Consider the following 21,269-nt stretch of genomic DNA (forward strand, 5'->3'; position numbering starts at 1 on the left):
ATAATGAGTTCTTGATCCTTGAAAAAATATCATTTGCCATATGATGACTTGAAAAGGATATTAAAAGCATGTATATGAACTTGTAAAACTCTTGTTTAAACTTACCTTATGATATAAAAGTATTTATGATACATTTATAAACTGTCTTTAAAAGTAAATATGTATATGAGCCTGTAAAAGTATTTATGATACATTTATAATTTGTCTTACGTTGCCTAGGTGCAGGTACGGTACTGGTACCCGAGACGGGTAATGGTACGGGGTACGACATTTTTAGAAAAACTAATGTACGTGTATGGGCATAAATTAAGGTATGGGTATGTACCTGATACTGACACGCGTACATACCTGGTATTGGTACTCTCCCTCAAATGGAGTACCCGTGCATAAGCAAATTATAACAAAATTTTCAAGATAATATTTGCTGTCTAGAAAAGGGATTTCCTCTTCTTTTTTTTTTCTCTAATAATATTAACATAGAAAAGTGATATTAACTCTCTCTTTAACACTATTTTTCCAACACTTAATAACAAACGTCTTTTTCTTGAGAAAGAGACAGATTTCTACTCTCTGTCCTCTCCCTATCTCATGTCCTTTTGTTTATCCTCTCAACCCCACACACTCTATCTCTCTCGTTATTCCAACAGCAGAACCAAGTGTGAACAAAATTACATCCACAACTTTTAATTGCAATTGCAGTTACAGAGTTGGCAACAAGTTATATTCTCTTTGCTTTTATAATTCTGGACTTTAGACTAGTAATTGAAATAGTATACAAATCAGGTTGAGTTTTCTGGCAACATGTTCTTTTAAATATATTTACATTGTTATCTTCATGATGATGATTGTTGGTCCTGATGTTTTTTTTTTTTTTTTTTTTTTTTTTTTTTCCAGCAACGATGAATCGAATATCAGTGGCAGTGGCGGTGATTCTCGCAGGGTGGACTTATATGGCTATAAAGCCTCCTCCACCAAAAATATGTGGATCCATTAATGGTCCACCAGTTACTTCACCTAGAGTGAAACTCAGTGATGGGAGACATTTGGCCTACCGAGAGTTTGGTTTTCCGAAGGAAGAAGCTAGGTACAAGATCATTGCCATTCACGGATATGGCAGTTCCAAAGATGCACATTTGCCTGTTTCTCAAGTAAGAATTTGCTCCTATTATTTACTCTTATGTCTTCCTTAATTAGCTATATGACATTTGTAATACTTAATAAAAACTTTGCAAATTTTATTCTTAGGAGAAAGTTGATGAATGATCAGTAACAACATGATAAGCTCAAATCTTATAGGCACTATTTGGATAAACAAATTATTTAATGCTTATCATGTAAGTGTTGATGTATAAGCTGTTTTTAAAACAAAAGAAAAATAATTTAAAACTGTTTTCTTATAAACTATATATAAACTGTTTTCATAAGCTATCTAATCTAGAGAACTTATAGAAATAAGCTAAAAGCAGATTATAGACATGTCGTAAGTTGTTTTCGTAAGCTCTTCCAAACAGTCTCACTGGTAGATAATTGTAGCTGAGTGCTATGTGAATGTGCTGCAGTTTAATGAATAATTTTATAATTTTAGTTTTTGATTATAGCCATTATGTTTTTCTTTTTATGTAGGAACTTATTGACGATCTAAGGATATATTTCCTCCACTTCGACAGAGCCGGGTATGGTGAGAGTGATCCATATCCATCGCGTTCAGTGAAGAGTGAAGCATATGATATTCAAGAACTAGCAGATAACTTGCAGATTGGGGAAAAGTTCTATATCCTTGGAGTGTCAATGGGAGCTTACTCTGTTTGGAGCTGCCTAAAATACATTCCACATAGGTATGTTAATTTCTGATTTCTAGCTTCATTTTTTGCTTTTGATAATTAATATTATTGCTCTCAATCATAGATAAATTATTTATGTACCACCAAAAAACTTTTTAAGTGATTAATGCAATTCAGATAAGTAGTTAATTATGTTCAGTCGAAAGTCATTAACCATCAAAGCAACTTCATTAATCACAAATTAGGATGTGGTGGTAACCATCATTTTCAAGTGTTCAACAACATGTAAATTTGAACACCAAAAAATTTAAATTGTGGTTAATAACGCTAAATTCGTGGTTAATGAATTTAACATCTGCGATATTAGTTAACCATTTACTGAATGTAATTAGTCGCCTATTTAAACTTCGTTATTAACCACTTAGACTGTTGTCGCAAAAGTTGTCCAATTTTTTTGTTCAAATAACACAACTGTCAATAATATATAATGGTTTGGCAGATTATCAGGAGCTGCCTTGGTAGTTCCATTTGTAAGTTATTGGTGGCCTTCTTTTCCTGATAATCTATCAAGAGAAGCCTTTCAAATGCTGCCTCAATCAGACCAATGGACATTCCGAGTCGCGCGTTACACTCCTTGGTTATTCCATTGGTGGATGACTCAAAAATGGTTTCCTTCATTGAGTTTCACAAAGATTGAAATGCTCAGTTCTGATGATGTAGAGATTCTTAAGAGCCTCTCAGAAACCCCAAACACTGGCAAGGTATTTATATTCATAAGGCATTTTGTTTTCGACACTGATGAATGATGATAATATATATTTCTAATTCTATCTGCTGATGGTACATGTTGCTTTAACATTCAGGAGAAAATAACTCAGCAAGGTGAATACGAATCATTACACCGAGATATAATGGCGGGTTTTGGAAAGTGGGAATTCGGACCAACTGAAATAAAAAATCCATTCCCTGACAATGATGGTTCAGTCCACATTTGGCAAGGGTTTGAAGATAGGATCATTCCGTATACAGTGAACCGCTACATCTCGCAGAAACTTCCATGGATTCGTTATCACGAGGTTCCTGATGGAGGTCATCTATTTATCTTGAAGAATAAGCAATGCGAGTCCATAATTAGAGCACTTATATACTCATAAGATATCTCATATGATATTATATAGTGTGTTCTGTAAACCAATAGCTAGTAAATTCTGTAAGAAATTGTAATAAATTTCTATGAAGAGGTGTATACTCTCGAAGTTGTTTGTGTGAGATTAGTAGTCTTTTTGGTTTTTGTTGAGTAAGATAGTAGTCTTTTTGGTTATTGTATATTAATATAAATTCTAGTAATAAAATTTGCCTAATAACTCTCTTGAGTGGAGAACTATAATTGTTGTTGCCTTAGATTGTTTGTTTGTGATCATCAAGGAACAAGTTTGTTTTTGAGAACTATATTTGATTTTGAATTCGATCTCCTTAAACTGATCTCTAATTATCGGTTGGGGATAGGGTTGGGAACAGGCCAGACGTTGATAGGCCTGAGCTTGGCCTACGATTTTTCTTCAGGCCTGAGCCTGACATACGACCTATCAAATATTATTTATTTTGGTCTGGCCTGAGACTTTTTAAAATCTGGCTTGACCTTGTAGCATATTTAAAAGTCTGTCTTACATAAAGGTCTCTATATAGTCTTTTTAAATAAGCTAAACAGGCCTTAAAAGCCTATTTCACATTTAAATTTTTATAATTTCTTCAACATTAAAAAAAAGCTAATAAAATGATTAGCACATTAATTAAAAATTAATAAAATAAAAAATATGATTAAATAATAATATATTTTTTCTTTGGCAAAAAAAAATATAAATAATAATAATTAAATATAAGCAGGCCGGCCTATCAGGTTTTGTAGGCTTTTTTAGAAGCATGAGCCTGCCCTATTTATGTAAACAGACTTTTTTCAAAACCTAAGCCTGATATTTTTAATAAACAGGCCAAACCAAGCTTACACAGGGCAGACCGAAGGCGCCTGTAGGCCGCCTGAGCTATTCCAACCCTAGTTGGGGGATATCTTGGACTGCAACAACAAAAATTTATTAGTTTCATCTTCCCATATATTTGATTAACCAATCCGTCTCTATTTGTTTTGGTCAAGTAGTTTAGTGTTAATATTTCATCTTCAACCGACTCGTCTTTTAATCATTTGATTCAGAGTTTGATTATTAATTAATGTGAATGAAAAATATATGTTAAATATGTCAATCCTTTTAAAATATATTTGTTACATCGAGAGATTAGTCTTTGCATAGAAATTGATTTGCCATTAAAAACAAGCATAGCTTGACATAAAATTTCTCTTATTATGAGAGTCACAAACAAAAAAGAATATTCTTAATACATGTGGGTATAAACCCAGAAACAATTTTGTGGGTCTGACAGCAAAATATTTTTAACTATTCTTTAATCATTTCCATGTTTGTCAAAAATACTCCACCATGTTTGTCAATATAAATATATCAATCATAAAATATTTTATATTAAATTTAAAATGAATTCTTATTAGTTAGTTGGTTCAGTGATAATAGACGTTCGACTTGGTAGGAAGGACCACAGTTCGATCACTAGCAACTACGATCGGGAGGGGGCTGGAACTACGACCGGATACTTGTGGTAAAAAAAAATTAATCCTTAATATAAAAAATTGTTAATTAATTGGTTAATATTACGGTGGACCACCTTCACAAATGGTTCATATAAATCATCCATAATTTTATTTTTAGAAAAATTAAAAATTATTTGATATTTTATTGAGACTCATCGAGATTGACGAGTTTATAAGTTTTTATTATGTTATTCATGACTAATCTACCGTGGACTACTTCCATATTAAAACTTACCTAATTAATATTGTAATAAAACATTAGAATAAAATAAAAATGGTTAACCAGAAGTAAAATACATTAGCCAAAATCTTATAAAAAAAAACAAAATACGTGAGCCAAAAACATCATAATCAAGTGTCAAAATAACTTACACGGAGTCTAAGTTTAAACTACAAGTAAATAAACACATTAAGGAAACAATCTGATTATAGTAGCTTTTAATGTGAAGTTCAAAACTTCAAAACAACACAAAAAGTTAACAAATGGCAAAGAGTATAGAATAAAAGATGCTCCTACCTGATGGAACCTTTCAAAGGATATCCCCCCAAAATGAAATACCATCAAAGAAGTCATAAAGAAAATGATAAAGTGAAATTCAACTCACACAACATAACATATATACAAGCTTCTCTGTTTTGTGTTTTTTAAGGAACATATTCATAAATAAAAATTCTATTGTATGTAACACATTAGAAGATGAAAATTATGAGACATTTTCTCAAGCTGTTAACTGAAAATAAACATGGTCAGACACGTAAATTATGCAGAGGTTTCTGTCTGGTAAGTAACACATCTTCATCACTATTCTTAAATGTTTTTTTTTCTTGTTTTTCTTTTCATATCTTTGTGATCATTGATTCATTGTGCAAAAAAAAAGTTTTTTAAGATACCCTTTATCCATTGTGCAAAAAAAAGTATTTTTAAGATACCCTTTATTCATTTTTCTTCAATGTTTGATTAGGGAACTCAGCTTTCTCCAAACCAAGATGATTCAACAGATGAATTTTCTTTGGTTTCGCCAAAAATTAGACTAAGAGATGGTAGAAACTTGGCTTATGTTGAGAGAGGTGTTCCTAAAGATAAAGCAACATACAAGATCATCATTGTGCATGGTTTTGGAAGCTCCAAAGAGATGAATTTTTCGGCACCACAAGTAATTATTAACTTAATCTCTAATCTATTGCTTAAATAAATTGAATATTTTATGTTTAGATCTGATTAGCAACGCAGCTTGTTGTCTGTTTGTCTTTGATTCATGTGTCATTATCTTGAATATATTTATTAATTTAATTTTTTTTATTAGCATAATACTATAGAAGTTAAATTCTAATTTTTGAATTTTAGATCGTCATCTTTGTGATTTGGTGACGGTGTAAAACTTTACTTTTTACATTGACAGTGTATGAAAATTGAACTCTGAATATATCCATTGACATAGGAATTGATAGATGAACTGGGAATTTATCTTTTGCAATATGATCGAGCTGGATACGGAGAAAGTGATCCAAATCCGAAACGTTCATTGAAAAGTGAAGCGCTTGACATCGAAGAACTTGCTGATCAGCTACAAATCGGAGCAAATTTTTATGTAATTGGAGTCTCAATGGGTTCATATGCTACTTGGAGTTGTCTAAAATATTTGCCCCACAGGTACATAATAATACAATACAAACACTCAAAACATGTATTACTAAGTTTTCCGCTTAGGCTTAGTTATATTCATTTGTAGCATCGACACTTCTGATTAAATACATGTCTGGTGTCTGACATGTGTCAATTTCGTATCTGATGTTTCATATCTTTGAGCAGGCTTGCGGGGTTGGCACTGATAGCACCAGTTATCAATTACAGATGGCCTTCTCTCCCTGGTAGTTTAGTAAGAGAGGACTATAGGAGGAGATTTATTAAGTGGGCACTGTGGCTTGCAAATCACTGTCCTAAACTATTGCATTGGTGGGTCACTCAAAAGTGGCTACCTTCAACTGCTGTCATAGAAAAAAATCCAACATTTTTCAACAAAAATGATATAGATATTTTGAAGACTATTCCAGGGTTCCCAATGTTATCAAAGGTAATGCACTTTAAAAACATCATTAAGTACAATCAGTTTAAGGTAAAATAATCCATGTTGATGAAAATGTCTTTAGTACTAGGGTTGTATTGTCTTTCATTAGCAATCCCACGTATTCACGTAGTCAGTACACCAGTAAGAATATGTGGAACTGCCGAGTGCAGGCAATCCACATTCTTTAGTACTATGTAAGAGTTAGGTGGAAGGACTAACTACTATATAGCTAAGATACAAATAAAGTTATGTATCTAGTCCATATTATGGTTCAAATACATCACTTTTTCAATTTACCAAAAAAGTCAAATTTGCTTATAATAGTGACCAGAGGGAGTACTATTTTAAAAATGTAATTAATAGTCTTTCAATATTCTAAAGTGATAAATAATTTGAAACCGACCTATTTATAACTCACAACCCTTAATATGAGATGGAAGAACAGAAGAAGTACTTGTTTTATGTGAATGCAATTTTGCTATGAAGGTAATGTTGATGATGTTATGTTCCAACATACAGGACAGATTAAGGGAACAAGTTGTTTTCGACACACTTCGCCATGATTGGAGAGTAGCTTTTGGAAAATGGGAATTTGATCCAATGAAGCTAAGCAATCCATTCCCTAACAAACAAAGTTCATTTCACATTTGGCATGGATATGAAGATAAAGTTGTTCCTTCTGAATTACAAAGATTTGTTTCAGGGAAGCTACCTTGGATTCAATATCATGAAGTACATGATGGTGGCCATTTAATTGTATACTATAAGGGATTATGTGAAGCTATTTTGAAGTCACTTTTACTTGGTCAAGAAAATCATGCATATAAACCTAGATCATCTTTGTTATTCAAAGATGAATGCTACCAAGAAATCTAGCACACTTTTTTTATTTTACACATTTGTTCATTTAGATGAGTCTCACTTATTAGGCGAGACAGATATAAACTTTGTCTAATAATCAAATTTGTGCTATAAAAAGTGTGTTAGATTGTATGTTACTAGTAAAAATTTTCAATGTCATGATTTCATTATTTAATTCATATTAACATTTGTTTAATATAATGTCAATTGTATAAAATGTCAATGTGTGTAAATTACATCTGTTATTGGTATGCTGCAGACTTATACTGATACAAATCAAGATATTGAAATCGCCGCTCCATTTTCACCGCCCCTAGTATGCTAGTTTATCCGTTGTACCACTTGACAATTTTCATTTTTACAAGATCATGTTTTCATTGATACATTCATTACTACTACTACTGTATCAGCCGTAATTTGGCCTCTACGATTAGTATAAATAAGGCCGATCCGTTTTTCATCCAAGATGGAACTAACTTTTTAACTATACTAACTAACTAATATAACTGCCCCTATAACAGCTAACCTAACTAACTATAATTAGTTATACAGTTATCGGGTGATTGTCTGTCGGTAAAATTAGTTGCAGATACTTTATATCAGTTTAAAATTCAGATAGTTGTTTCATGAACACCTTTATAGATATCACGTTACGATATTTTCAATAGATGAAGTACTAAAGAATCCAAATTCAACTTCCATTCCATTGATGTGCATAAAAATTGCATCTAAGATCCATAATGCAAGAGAAGATGATAAGAGTAGGTCATTATCTTAAGCTTTTAATTGAGATTCCACAAGTTCCTCAGACACCGAAAATCTGCAAATATTTCTGTCATGTAAGCTTCTTTTTTCCATCATGGTTTCCACCGCAGAAATATACACATTATTAATTGTTACTAATGGTTTTTGTGACTTTGGTTTATGAGGGGACTCAGATTTCTTCAAAACATGATGATTCAAGAGAGGTTTCACAAATAATCAGACTAAGAAATGGGAGGCACCTTGCTTACATTGAGAGAGGATTCTTCAAGGACAAAGCAAAATACAAGATCATTAAGCACTTTGCATATAAGTGTTTATGTATGTATAAGCTGTTTCTTTAACAAATGATACAATAAAGTCAAACTGTTTTCTATTAAGATTATATAAGTTGTTTTCATAAGCTATCTTGGAGAGTTTATGGAAATAAGTTGAAAACAACTTATAGACATGGCATACGCTGTTTCCATCAATTCTTTCGAGCGGATTGGAATTAGAAGAAACACTTGCACACAAACATTAGTGCATATCAGTAATCTTTTACAGCATTTTTTATATATTTAATTTCTGTTTTTAAATTAAGTTGTTGGTTCTGAATTCTGTGACTAAGACATGAATATGATATGATACATTTACATAGGAATAAATAGATGAACTATGATAGAGCTGGATCTGGAGAAAGTGATCCAAACCCTAAAAAATCACTGAAAAGTGAAGTACTTGACATTCAAGAACTTGCTGATCAGCTACAAATAGGAGCACAATTTTATGTAATTGGTGTCTCAATGGGTTCATGTGCTACTTGGAGTTGCCTAAACTATTTTTCCCACAGGTAAATCACTAGCTATAATTTTTGTATGTAATTCTAAGTTGAGTAAGTTTAATTTTAGTACACCGTCGACAAACGACAATTTATCATATGTGCGATTTTAGATTAGTTAGAATTAGGTCAAACATTTTACTCTGACGGTGTATATGAATTAAATTTATGCAGGCTTGCGGGGTTCGTCCTAATATCTCCAACTATCAATTACATGTGGCCTTCCTTCCCTGGTAGACTAATAAGAGAGGACTATAGGAGGAAACTTGTTATGCGGACACTTTGGTTTGCAAATTATTGTCATATAGACTATTGCAATGATTGGTGACTCAAAAGATCCCTTCACCTTTTGCCATTAAAAAGAACCCAACATTCTTCAATAAGAATGATTACACTTTGAAGATATTTTGAAGACTAATTCAGGGTTCCCATTGTTTTCAAAGGTGAAAATATTTCATGTTCTATACAAAAATTAAATATTTCATGTTTTATACAAATATTTCATTCTTTTCAAAGGTAAATTACACTTTTGGCCTCCTAATTTTCATAAACGTATAATTTTGGCCCATTACCTTTTAAAATAGCACTTTTGTCCCCTTAACTTTCACAAACTTGCAATTTTGGACCTACTAATTTTGGACCTACATATACCGACGTTCATGACCAATCTGTTCCTGATGTACCTATAGGTACTAGTGGCATGTGCGTCATTGTCCACGGGGTAAGACATGCTAATGTGGCATGTGAGTCACTTGCCACATTTGCGTTGACTTAGTTATGGGGAAAAAATCGCAAATTTGTGAAAGTTAGAATGCCAAAAGTTCTATTTTGAAACTTAAGGGGTTAAAATCGTAAGTTTGTGAAAATGAGGGGGCCAAAAGTGCAATTTAACCTAAATAGTAATACAATATGTGATTGAACTTTTTTTATGACATTTTTACACTATCTGGTGCCTAGTAATTAAAAAATTTATGTGAAGCTATTGATTGGTATGTTTCTTTCTATTTCTAGGAGAGGTTAAGGGAAAGGGCTGTTTTTGACACTCTTTGTAATGATTGGAGGGTGGCTTTTGGAAAATGGGAATTTGATCCAATGAAGTTAATTTCACATTTGGGAAGGATATGAAGATAAGATTGTGCCTTATGAACTCCAAAGATTTGTTTCAGGGAAGCTTCCTTGGATTAAATATCATGAATTACCATATGGTGGCCATTTAATTGTATGTTATACGGGCTTGTGTGAGACAATTTTAAGGGAACTTTTACTTGGATAAGAACATTATGCATGCTTATAGATTTGGATAATCTCTGTTATTCAAAGAGTAATTCTAACAATGCATTCTCTAATAAAGTTTTTGTACATAATTGCTGTGTAAATTTCACTAAGATCTTTGTTATTGTTGAGTTTCTTTTGGATAATGCCATTTGTATTGTATAAATTTCTAAGAATATGCCAACTCAATCACTTAGGGTCTCAATGGTAAAAATTAGTGGATAGCATACAAGTTATCAATTTTTTATTAGTAACTATCTCTTTCAATTTATCATGAAAAAAGAAAACCTCGCGTTTCTAAGAGAAGGGGCTCCATTAATCCAGAGTTTGACCGTGAGGTAACTAAGTCTGTCCAAGAATTATTCCCATCAGGAATCAAATTCGGGTTCACCTGAACAATTCGTCATAGGAGGGTTCATTAACCAGTTGAGCTCAATTTCTTGATTTATAAGTTATCAAAATCAGCGGTGGTAACAACGGTGCTCCAGATCTATTTGTTTTGGCCAGAAATGGCTCATAGTTGTTCTGAGTTGGTTTTCAGGTTTGGTTTAACCAGCACCGCCTCCCTCACCGTGGTGGTTGTTGGTTTTTGGTGGTTACCCTTTTTTCTCCGGTGGTCCAAGCGTCCATGCGTTTTCCCAACCTCTCGTTGTTGTTCTCTGCATCGCTGTCGATTTTACAATTGCTACTTAGAAAAGAAAGAAGAAAAAAAAAAACTATGCTACTTAAAAAATAAAAAAAAGATCTTGAGTTAATGTCATGAGCATGTATAGTTTTCAACAAAACTCCAGTATACAGAGAGAATTTTACAATTGTTTATTACAGTACAATCCTGCAATCCAATCAAAATGGTTTATTTTGATTGGTAAATTCAAAATATCACAGCAAAAGTAAACAAAAACAATACTCCAACCAACCAACCACACAGTTACAATGGTTAACTTAACTGACAGAGTAAACTACTACTCTTGCCATGCACCACAATACGTGTCAACAAAATCTCTTAACTGATCCTTAATAAAGGGTACCACATTCTTAAATTACAACAAAATTTATGATTTATCATAGTACCTGCCAGTTAAAGTTTCTGTCTCTGTGCACTGCATCTAGTGTAGGTGTTACCTTATTCCTTTTTCTTTCATATATCTCTTCAATTAATCTAAATATTTCTCATCTTTTTTTTCTTTCAGAATCTCATCTTCTATTGCTGTTTGTGTATTCAGGTACTTATACTTTACTATTTTTCTCTTTCATTATTCTGATTTTTCATGTGAATTTCATTCATATGCATGTTTGCATGTCTGCATGTTGCATGCAACAGGTAATTAAGGGATGCAATTGCATCCTTTTATGACATCTTAATTATTTCATGAATTTATTTGGATTTGGATTGACTGCAGTTATAATATGCTGCCGACAGCCGTCATAGCAGTCGGTTATCGCCGATCGTTGATAGTTAGACGGAGATCGGACAGTTTGTGTTATAAATACTAAAATCTAATTCGTAACCTTCCGATCTTTGGCTTACAGACGAAATTACATCGGCAGGATGTGTTGACTGCATTCGATCCATTTCGGAATTATTCATGACATTGACAATTGTCTATTAAATTGTACATAATTAATATATTGCCGTCAATCAATCGGTAATCATCGATCGATAGACGGAGATCGGACAGTTTGTGTTATCAATTCTAAAATCTGATTTATAACTTAAAATCATAAGTCATAACCGTCCGATCTTCAATTTTCAGCCGAGATTACAAGGGTAGGAAATGTTGATTGCATTCAATCCATTTCGGAATTATCCATGACATTGACAATTGTCAGTTTAATTGTTCATAATTAATATACTTCCGTCGCTGCAATCGGTAAATGTTGATCGGTAGATGTTGATTGGATAGTTTGAGTTTTCAATTCTAAAATCTAATTTACAATACAAAATCACAAGTCATAACTGTCCGATCTTCAACTTTCGGCCGAGATTACAACGGCAGGAAATGTTGACAGCATTCAATCCATTTCGGAATTATTTATTCATGACATTGACATTTGTGTATTAAGTTGTCCTTAATTTAGTTTTTTGTTGTTATTTTTCAGATATAATTTCATATCTTTCAAAATTATACATGATTATTTGCTCAATTTCCTTTTTACCAATATAGTGTTTCAGAGAGTTTGTAACATCACTCTCCCTACGAAAAGAACTTGACTTCGATTCTTGAGAGTCCAACCCCGCCTAAGCAAATAATACCCCACTGCCAAACCGATGATTAGTCTCATAGCAGGTCCAAAAGGCCTAAGTCGTTAGCATATGTTCGGTCACCTATTAGGGTTAAAGACCCTAATTACAGTGGATCCGAAATAGAAGGAAAAAAATTGATATTTTTAGTAGTTTCTGAGACAAAAATTCTTGGTTTGTTCGAATTTTAGGACCTTGACAAGCATCCATGGCTCTACAAGTACAACATTTGGATCAAGAGGTTCAATTGCAAGAACAAGAAGAAGCTACAATTGCTCAACCAAGTAAACAAAACTCAATACTTTCACTTACCATTGATGAGTTCCAATGCAAGAGGGGAAAGAGTTTCGGTTCCCTCAACATGGATGAGTTCATAGCTAGCATTTGGAGCTCCAATGATGAAGATACAACTACTCAAACTCAGAAGGATACTAAAAATGTTGCAACAACAGAACAAACCATTTCTCAAGATGGTAACTCATTTTCTGTACCTACTCCAATTTGCAAGAAAACTGTTGATGAAGTTTGGTCTGAGATTCATAAGAACACACCGCAATTCAAAGAAGAAAATAACCTCCAAAGAAATGAAACTCTCATGAAGCAACAAACACTTGGAGAATTGACTTTGGAGGATTTTTTAGTAAAAGCTGGTGTTGTACAACAATCATCATCATATCCATTTCAGACTCATAGTGGCAATGTTTTGAGGAATGTGACACCGGTGAATCTTGCAAGTTATGGTTTAATGCCTTCGATGGGAATGGGATTTTCTACTCAATGTGTGTCGAGTAATGGTCTTGCAACATACCAAATGCTGTCGCAGAATAATAACTTAGGAGTGCAGGATCAAGTGGGTGAATCAAGTAATAGGAAGAGGATAATTAATGGTCCTCCTGATGTTGTGGTGGAGCGAAGGCAACGTAGAATGTTGAAAAATCGAGAATCTGCTGCTCGTTCTCGTGCAAGAAGACAGGTTTTTTACTCATCATACTCAACTCTTAATTTGTTTCAGTTAATATGCTTCTTAGTCCATAACTTGGAGTACAAGCTTCTGTGCAATGTTTAAACCAGAGGTTACCTTCACGGTCGCTTCACGATCCCTGATGTCGTGACAAATTGTGGTCAAATGCGACAGATTGAGCCTTAATCACGGCCACGGACCCTGCTTCTAGTGTGTGAATGTGATTCACATTGCGTACACGGTCTTAAATAAAAGTCCATGACCATGATCTGGACAGTGACATCAGGACTTCTGATGTGTCTGCAACTGTGATTGAGGCTGCGTCAGAAGCATTTGACCGTGATATTCCGCATTATCATGTCTGGTCACAATTTAAAACTTTGATTGTATCTATTTAAATTTTTATTGATTTGTGAAATCAATGTCTGGTAAATCCATGAGTCTGCTAAAATTTATGCATGTGTATTTTTTATCGATGTCGCTACTTTTTATCTGATAAAATCATTTGTCAATTCGAGTCCCTTTACCTTAAGAAAAATTCTCGTAATGCAGGCATATACAGTAGAGCTCGAGGCAGAGCTGAATCTGCTAAAAGAAGAGAATGAAAAGCTGAAACAAGTTCTGGTATACAATACTGAAATTGAATACTACTTTTCTTATTATTTTTTTTTTATGATTTATGTTTTCTGATGCTTAACATATATATCTATTTATTAAATCTGAAATAGGCTGAAGCCGAGCGCAAGCGGAAACAAGAGGTAAGTGATTATTATAAGTTAACCTTTATATAAGAAGTGCTTATATTACTAACATAATTGTGAATGTGTATTAATTATAATCCATAATGTATTGTTTCAGCTTTTACATAGAAATCATCCAACTAAGGGTCAAAAAGGGACAGAAAAGTTAAGAGCAATAAGAAGGCCAATAAGTGCAATCTGGTGAATAAGCTTCTCAAAGACAAGAATTGAAAATTTTAGTGTAAATGTGAAGACATATAAATGCTTCTATTATTCTGAATAAGTCTCCTGAGAAATTTTAATTTTGTTGTACATTATTTTGTTATATGGATTATTATGGACAATTGATTAAAAATACAGACATATGAATAATGCTATTGTTATGAATGTTATATATACATAATAAAAAAAGATTGTGTTGTCTGAAAGTATACTTATATGCAGCTATGTTTAGTTTTTATAAAAATGGTGAGGCATAGAGAGCAAAGCTAGGTAGCATGGTTTCAAATTTCAGTAGCGGTTGTGGCTATTGCGATTGTTATCATTGCGGTTGCTGCGACGCGCATTGCGGTTGTTATGACGTGAAATAATTATGAATTTTCACAAAACTTATGCAGCTATGTTTAGTTTTTATAAAAATATGGGGTGAGATGAGACTTATAGAGAACAAAGTTAGGTAGTCTTAGATATCAAGGAAACATGTCTCCCTAGTCAATATGGACATCAATAAAAGAGTGTAGGTGTCCCTGTGACTGACTGACTGTGTCTCTGAGCATAGCTCGATTGATATGAACATTATATGTAATATGGATGGATTGAGATTTGAATCCTAGTACATTCAATTATTCACTTTAAATGATGAAATTATAGTCATTATAATACTTTGACAAAAAAAACTGCATAAAAGTGAACTCTTACTATTTTTACACATATCTTCCAGTTTACTTTTTTCTTGTTTTACGAAATTCATAGATGTAAGACTAATTAGTGCTATCATTATCTAACATTTTTTTTATAGAATATGACATACATGAGTGATAATTTTAATTGAATCTTTTTTATTGCAATTGCATGTTGTAATTATGTTTATGCTATATGATAAAAATGTTAGGAATAGGCTTATGTTTGCTTAGGCTTAGTAGTGTGTGGCTTGGCTTGTGCAGCAAGCAGCATATGCAGGCGCGCGCGTTGGCTGGCCTGGCCTGCTGTTGGGCTTGGCTTGGCTTGGCCTTGTAACTAGTCTAAACTCATTGTATTGTAACTAAGCCTATATAAGGCATTGCCTATGATGAATAAATCAGAGATTCCACTTTGCAATTAACAAGTGGTATCTAGAGCCCAAAGATCTAAACCTGAGGAAAGAGAAAACTGCAGTTTTCTCAAGAACAAAACCGTTATAATCGTTTTTTTTTGCGCTAGCTTCTTCTTCATCTTCAAGCTTCTTCTTCAAGCTTCGTTCTTGATCCATTAATGGATGAATCCAAGCACTCTCAGTCTCGTGTACCAAAGTTTGATGGACATTATGACCATTGGTCAATGCTCATGGAAAATCTCATTCGTTCCAAAGAACTTTGGTCCTCCATTGAAGAAGGAGTCACGGTGGCACCTGCAAACGCCACAGCTGAAGAAATTCAAGCTGCTAATGCTAGCAAGTTGAAGGATTTGAAGGTGAAGAATTACTTGTTTCAATCGATCGATCGTTCCGTTCTTGATACAATTCTTGATCGTAGTTCCTCCAAAAGTATTTGGGATGCGATGAGAAGAAAGTATCAAGGTTCTACAAAGGTTAAGAGAGCTCAGCTGCAAGCTCTGAAGAGAGAGTTTGAGGTTCTTGAAATGAAGGAGGGAGAATCTGTGGAAGATTATTTTTCAAGAACCCTAGCTATTGCAAATAGAATGTCTGCACAAGGTGAAAGATTGCAAGAAGTTGCAATTGTTGAAAAGATCCTGCGATCCATGGTGACAAAGTTTGATTATGTGGTGTGTTCAATTGTGGAATCCAATGATGTAACTACAATGTCAATTGATGAATTGCAGAGTAGTCTCATTGTTCATGAAGGAAGAATGAAGAAACCTTCAACAAAGTCACAAGTGAACACTGAAGAACAAGCTTTGAAAGTTTCACAAGGTAGAGGATCTGGTTCTGGTAGAGGGAGAGGAAGAAATTCTAATAGAGGTCGAGGAAGAGGCAGGCAAAGCAAAGAGATGGTTGAATGCTACAACTGTCACAAACTAGGTCACTATCAATCTGAATGTCCAGATTGGGAAGGTAATGCCAACTATGCTGAATTTTATGATGGTAATGAAGAATTATTGTTAATGGCTAAAACTGAACAGCAATTCTCTGATACAATTGGAAAATCTGAAAACTGGTTTCTAGATTCTGGCTGTAGTAATCATATGATAGGACACAAAGAATGGCTGTTTAATTTTGATGATAGTTATAGTGACTCTGTGAAGTTGGGAGATGATTCAAAAATGCCTGTAAAAGGGAAAGGAAACATCAAACTCAGCATTAATAACATTGTTCATGTAATAAGCAATGTATATTATGTGCCTGGTTTGAAGACCAATCTTCTGAGTATTGGTCAAATACAGCAAAAACAAGTTTCAGTGGTGTTTAAGAATGATGAATGTAAGGTGTATCATGATGATAGAGGCCTATTGTTCACTTCACACATGTCCAAGAACAGAATGTATGTGATCTCTGCACTTGTTATAATGCCTATGTGTCTGAAGACTGCCAAGCAAGAAAGCACCCAACTGTGGCATGATAGATATGGTCACTTGAGTTTTAAAGGGCTCAATACCTTGTCTAAGAAGCAAATGGTGAGAGGTCTACCTGAGTTAGAAGACTCTGATGAGAATTGTATTGATTGCTTGACTGGTAAGCAACACAGAGACATCATTCCTAAACAAGCTAATTGGAGAGCTAGTGTGAAGCTTGAGCTCATTCACTCTGACATCTGTGGACCTATATCACCTCAATCCAATGGTGGATGCAGGTATTTTATGACATTCACAGATGACTTTAGTAGAAAGACTTGGTGTTACATGTTAAAAGAGAAATCTGCTGCATTTGAAGTTTTTAAAAGTTTTAAAGCATTGGTAGAAAAGGAAGCTGGTTGCTCTATCTTATGCCTTAGATCTGATAGAGGAGGAGAATACACCTCTAATGAATTCAATGATTTCTGCAGTAATGAAGGCATAAAGAGACAATTGACTGCTGCATACACACCACAGCAAAACGGTGTGTCTGAAAGGAAAAATAGGACCATTTTGAATATTGTAAGAAGTATGATCAGTGCTAGAAAGGTACCTAAGTCATTTTGGCCTGAAGCAGTCATCTGGGCAACATATCTTATGAACAGGAGCCCTACTTTGAGTGTTAGAGACATGACACCTGAAGAAGCATGGAGTGGTAGAAAACCATCAGTAAATCACTTTAGAGTGTTTGGTTGCCTAGCTCATGTTCATATACCTGACAGCCAGAGAAAGAAGCTTGACAGCAAAAGCAAGACATGTGTTTTGCTGGGAGTAAGTGATGTATCCAAGGCCTATAAACTCTATGATCCAATTGACAAGAAAATATCTCATCTTGCCCAAATCTGTCATAGCAAATCTACCTTTCATGGAGTTTTTGAAGTCTTCTGTTAGATTGACATCATTTCCAGTGAAAATTAGGTCATCTACATAGAGACTAACAATGAGTATCTCATCCTTCTTTCCATACTTAACAAACAAAGTGTGCTCATAGGGACATTTTACAAACTTCTCAGAGGTGAAATAAGCTTCAATCTTACTATACCAAGCTCTAGGGGCTTGCTTTAGTCCATACAAAGCCTTCTTCAATTTATACACCATATTCTTGTTGCCATCACTATACCCCTCAGGTTGAACCACATATATGTCTTCAGTCAAGTCTCCATGCAAAAAAGCACTCTTCACATCTAACTGAAACACACTCCATCTGTTGTTAGCTGCAAGAGCCAGTATAGCTCTGATTGTATCCCATCTAGCTACAGGTGCAAACACCTCATTGTAGTCAATACCTTGTTTCTGAGTGTAGCCTTTAGCCACCAACCTTGCTTTGTACTTCTCAATCTCACCCTTTTCATTAAACTTTGTTTTGAAGATCCATTTAACTCCAATGGCATTGCATCCATCTGGTAACAAAGTGAGCTCCCAGGTGTTGTTTCTTTTGATTGAATCCATCTCAGCATCCATAGCAGCCTTCCAAACATCAAGTTTCATTGCTTCATCATATGTGCTGGGATCTTTACTAGTGCTATAAATGGCTAGATTATGAAGTTCTCTTTCTTCTTCTGCTGCTCTACCAGTTACATATATGTCAAGTCTCCTTGGAGGTTTTCTAACTCTAGGAGCAAGCTGTGTTGTTCCATCACTATTTCCTTCACTATCACTGGTATTATTACTTATAATCATGTCCTCATCTTCACTATTGCCTGCTGCATTTTCATCAACTTCATTGACTGGTTCAACTGGATGAATATTCTCATGAATTGAATCATCTTCTGCTTCATCATTGGACCAGTCATCATTATCAGTACTATGTGTCTGTGGTAGCTTGTTCCATTCCCATCCTTTTGACTCTTCAAACACAACATCTCTGCTAGTGATTATTTTCTTGTCAATTGGATCATAGAGTTTATAGGCCTTGGATACATCACTTACTCCCAGCAAAACACATGTCTTGCTTTTGCTGTCAAGCTTCTTTCTCTGGCTGTCAGGTATATGAACATGAGCTAGGCAACCAAACACTCTAAAGTGATTTACTGATGGTTTTCTACCACTCCATGCTTCTTCAGGTGTCATGTCTCTAACACTCAAAGTAGGGCTCCTGTTCATAAGATATGTTGCCCAGATGACTGCTTCAGGCCAAAATGACTTAGGTACCTTTCTAGCACTGATCATACTTCTTACAATATTCAAAATGGTCCTATTTTTCCTTTCAGACACACCATTTTGCTGTGGTGTGTATGCAGCAGTCAATTGTCTCTTTATGCCTTCATTACTGCAAAAATCATTGAATTCATTAGAGGTGTATTCTCCTCCTCTATCAGATCTAAGGCATAAGATAGAGCAACCAGCTTCCTTTTCTACCAATGCTTTAAAACTTTTAAAAACTTCAAATGCAGCAGATTTCTCTTTTAACATGTAACACCAAGTCTTTCTACTAAAGTCATCTGTGAATGTCATAAAATACCTGCATCCATCATTGGATTGAGGTGATATAGGTCCACAGATGTCAGAGTGAATGAGCTCAAGCTTCACACTAGCTCTCCAATTAGCTTGTTTAGGAATGATGTCTCTGTGTTGCTTACCAGTCAAGCAATCAATACAATTCTCATCAGAGTCTTCTAACTCAGGTAGACCTCTCACCATTTGCTTCTTAGACAAGGTATTGAGCCCTTTAAAACTCAAGTGACCATATCTATCATGCCACAGTTGGGTGCTTTCTTGCTTGGCAGTCTTCAGACACATAGGCATTATAACAGGTGCAGAGATCACATACATTCTGTTCTTGGACATGTGTGAAGTGAACAATAGGCCTCTATCATCATGATACACCTTACATTCATCATTCTTAAACACCACTGAAACTTGTTTTTGCTGTATTTGACCAATACTCAGAAGATTGGTCTTCAAACCAGGCACATAATATACATTGCTTATTACATGAACAATGTTATTAATGCTGAGTTTGATGTTTCCTTTCCCTTTTACAGGCATTTTTGAATCATCTCCCAACTTCACAGAGTCACTATAACTATCATCAAAATTAAACAGCCATTCTTTGTGTCCTATCATATGATTACTACAGCCAGAATCTAGAAACCAGTTTTCAGATTTTCCAATTGTATCAGAGAATTGCTGTTCAGTTTTAGCCATTAACAATAATTCTTCATTACCATCATAAAATTCAGCATAGTTGGCATTACCTTCCCAATCTGGACATTCAGATTGATAGTGACCTAGTTTGTGACAGTTGTAGCATTCAACCATCTCTTTGCTTTGCCTGCCTCTTCCTCGACCTCTATTGCCACTTTGCAATTAACAAAAAAAACATTAAGAATCTGATTTTGTCATGAATATTGTATGGTAATAAAAAGATTTATTGATGGAGTGCAAACCAATTTCAAATTATTTTAAATTTGTATTAGTTTGAGGCATGAGCCGAGCCTAGATAGTTGCCCGGACTTTGGCCAAATTTTTTTATATTTTTAGGGGTTAATTTAGGGTAAAACTAAAATTTTTTGTTCAAATTAAAATTTTTAGAGATTAGTTTATAGTAAAACTGAGATTTATTTATATATTATGTCATATGTAAATTTTTTTTCTAAGACTCTAATTTTTTTCACTCCGCCACTAGTTTTAGGTAAATGGTGGTTCTAATGTTTAATTGTGTAAGAAACCAATTTCTGTTGTATGCTATGTCAATTTTTTGTATCTTTGAATTCTTATAAAATTTAGCTGGAGGAGGAAATATTGGACTTTGCTGAGGGCTTGAGAAGATTGCACTTTTGTTCATAATTCATGTCGTTGGGTTACGGCAGATTAAGGTGCGTAAAGTTTTTAGGTATTTTTAAAAAGTAACCTACCCACATTTGTTAAAGAATTAAATATAAAAATTTTATATTTGATATTTAATTAAACACATATTTTAAGATAAAATTTTTATTTTTGACTCGTTAACATATACTCCCTCCGGTTGAGAAAATTTATTTTTTAGATTCATTAAGAATCTAATGTAACTAGACTATATTATGGATTAGATATATTAGATTCTTAATGAATCTAAAAAATAATATTTCTCCTATATATAGGACCGGAGGGAGTATTCTTATGACTCTTGTTAATTATTTATTCTAGTCGCATATGGCTCCAACTTTTATAACAAAACACACTTCAAATATTTGGGGTTGGAGGGGAACCTTTGCAGCTTCCACCGTTGTGACCACGACACGCCTTCTCATGGATTTGATGGGGATGTTCGGCTTTTGAGATGGAATTTTGGGACAACTAGGATAATATGGAATAGAGAAGGCTGTTTATTCAAGGTAGATGACCGCCTATTGATTGAGGT

The 21,269-nt window shown here is 34.1% G+C and overlaps 3 protein-coding genes and 1 pseudogene across 4 annotated transcripts; all 4 read left to right on the forward strand.

The window, feature by feature from the left end:
• The first annotated feature begins 504 nt into the window (after positions 1-504).
• LOC123898026 lies at positions 505-3,162 on the forward strand. The gene is made up of 5 exons (XM_045948870.1): positions 505-783; positions 895-1,148; positions 1,624-1,835; positions 2,281-2,542; positions 2,645-3,162. Exons 2-5 carry the CDS (start codon positions 900-902, stop codon positions 2,933-2,935), a joined length of 1,014 nt encoding a protein of 337 aa, XP_045804826.1. The 5' UTR covers positions 505-783; positions 895-899; the 3' UTR covers positions 2,936-3,162.
• A 1,669-nt stretch (positions 3,163-4,831) lies between these two features.
• Positions 4,832-7,654, forward strand: LOC123898027. Of its 2 annotated transcripts, none has more exons than XM_045948872.1 (5): positions 4,832-5,218; positions 5,400-5,591; positions 5,877-6,088; positions 6,248-6,509; positions 7,023-7,654. In XM_045948872.1, exons 1-5 carry the CDS (start codon positions 5,135-5,137, stop codon positions 7,377-7,379), a joined length of 1,107 nt encoding a protein of 368 aa, XP_045804828.1. In that variant the 5' UTR covers positions 4,832-5,134; the 3' UTR covers positions 7,380-7,654. The 2 variants fall into 2 exon arrangements, with proteins under 2 accessions (XP_045804828.1, XP_045804827.1); XM_045948871.1 differs by having other exon boundaries at positions 4,880-5,218; positions 5,409-5,591.
• Positions 7,655-8,393: 739 nt separating this feature from the next.
• On the forward strand, positions 8,394-10,219 carry LOC123898028 (annotated as a pseudogene).
• A 2,449-nt stretch (positions 10,220-12,668) lies between these two features.
• Positions 12,669-14,366, forward strand: LOC123896534 (ABSCISIC ACID-INSENSITIVE 5-like protein 1). Its single transcript, XM_045946909.1, has 4 exons — positions 12,669-13,433; positions 13,974-14,045; positions 14,150-14,179; positions 14,280-14,366. Exons 1-4 carry the CDS (start codon positions 12,669-12,671, stop codon positions 14,364-14,366), a joined length of 954 nt encoding a protein of 317 aa, XP_045802865.1.
• Positions 14,367-21,269: the final 6,903 nt, after the last annotated feature.

Source organism: Trifolium pratense, linkage group LG7, assembly GCF_020283565.1.
Source record: "Trifolium pratense cultivar HEN17-A07 linkage group LG7, ARS_RC_1.1, whole genome shotgun sequence".
NCBI classification, from domain to species: Eukaryota; Viridiplantae; Streptophyta; class Magnoliopsida; order Fabales; family Fabaceae; genus Trifolium; species Trifolium pratense.

What these genes read in the sequence shown, in the direction of transcription:
- LOC123898027 (XM_045948872.1), top strand. Translation starts at nt 5,135, where the DNA reads ATGAAAATTATGAGACATTTTCTCAAGCTGTTAACTGAAAATAAACAT. An exon ending in TGAATTTTTCGGCACCACAA is followed by an intron (nt 5,592 to 5,876) that starts GTAATTATTAAC and finishes CCATTGACATAG; the next exon opens with GAATTGATAGATGAACTGGG. An exon ending in CTAAAATATTTGCCCCACAG is followed by an intron (nt 6,089 to 6,247) that starts GTACATAATAAT and finishes ATCTTTGAGCAG; the next exon opens with GCTTGCGGGGTTGGCACTGA.
- LOC123898026 (XM_045948870.1), top strand. Translation starts at nt 900, where the DNA reads ATGAATCGAATATCAGTGGCAGTGGCGGTGATTCTCGCAGGGTGGACT. An exon ending in CTAAAATACATTCCACATAG is followed by an intron (nt 1,836 to 2,280) that starts GTATGTTAATTT and finishes ATGGTTTGGCAG; the next exon opens with ATTATCAGGAGCTGCCTTGG. An exon ending in AAACCCCAAACACTGGCAAG is followed by an intron (nt 2,543 to 2,644) that starts GTATTTATATTC and finishes TTTAACATTCAG; the next exon opens with GAGAAAATAACTCAGCAAGG.
- LOC123896534 (XM_045946909.1), top strand. Translation starts at nt 12,669, where the DNA reads ATGGCTCTACAAGTACAACATTTGGATCAAGAGGTTCAATTGCAAGAA. An exon ending in GTTCTCGTGCAAGAAGACAG is followed by an intron (nt 13,434 to 13,973) that starts GTTTTTTACTCA and finishes CTCGTAATGCAG; the next exon opens with GCATATACAGTAGAGCTCGA. An exon ending in AGCGCAAGCGGAAACAAGAG is followed by an intron (nt 14,180 to 14,279) that starts GTAAGTGATTAT and finishes GTATTGTTTCAG; the next exon opens with CTTTTACATAGAAATCATCC.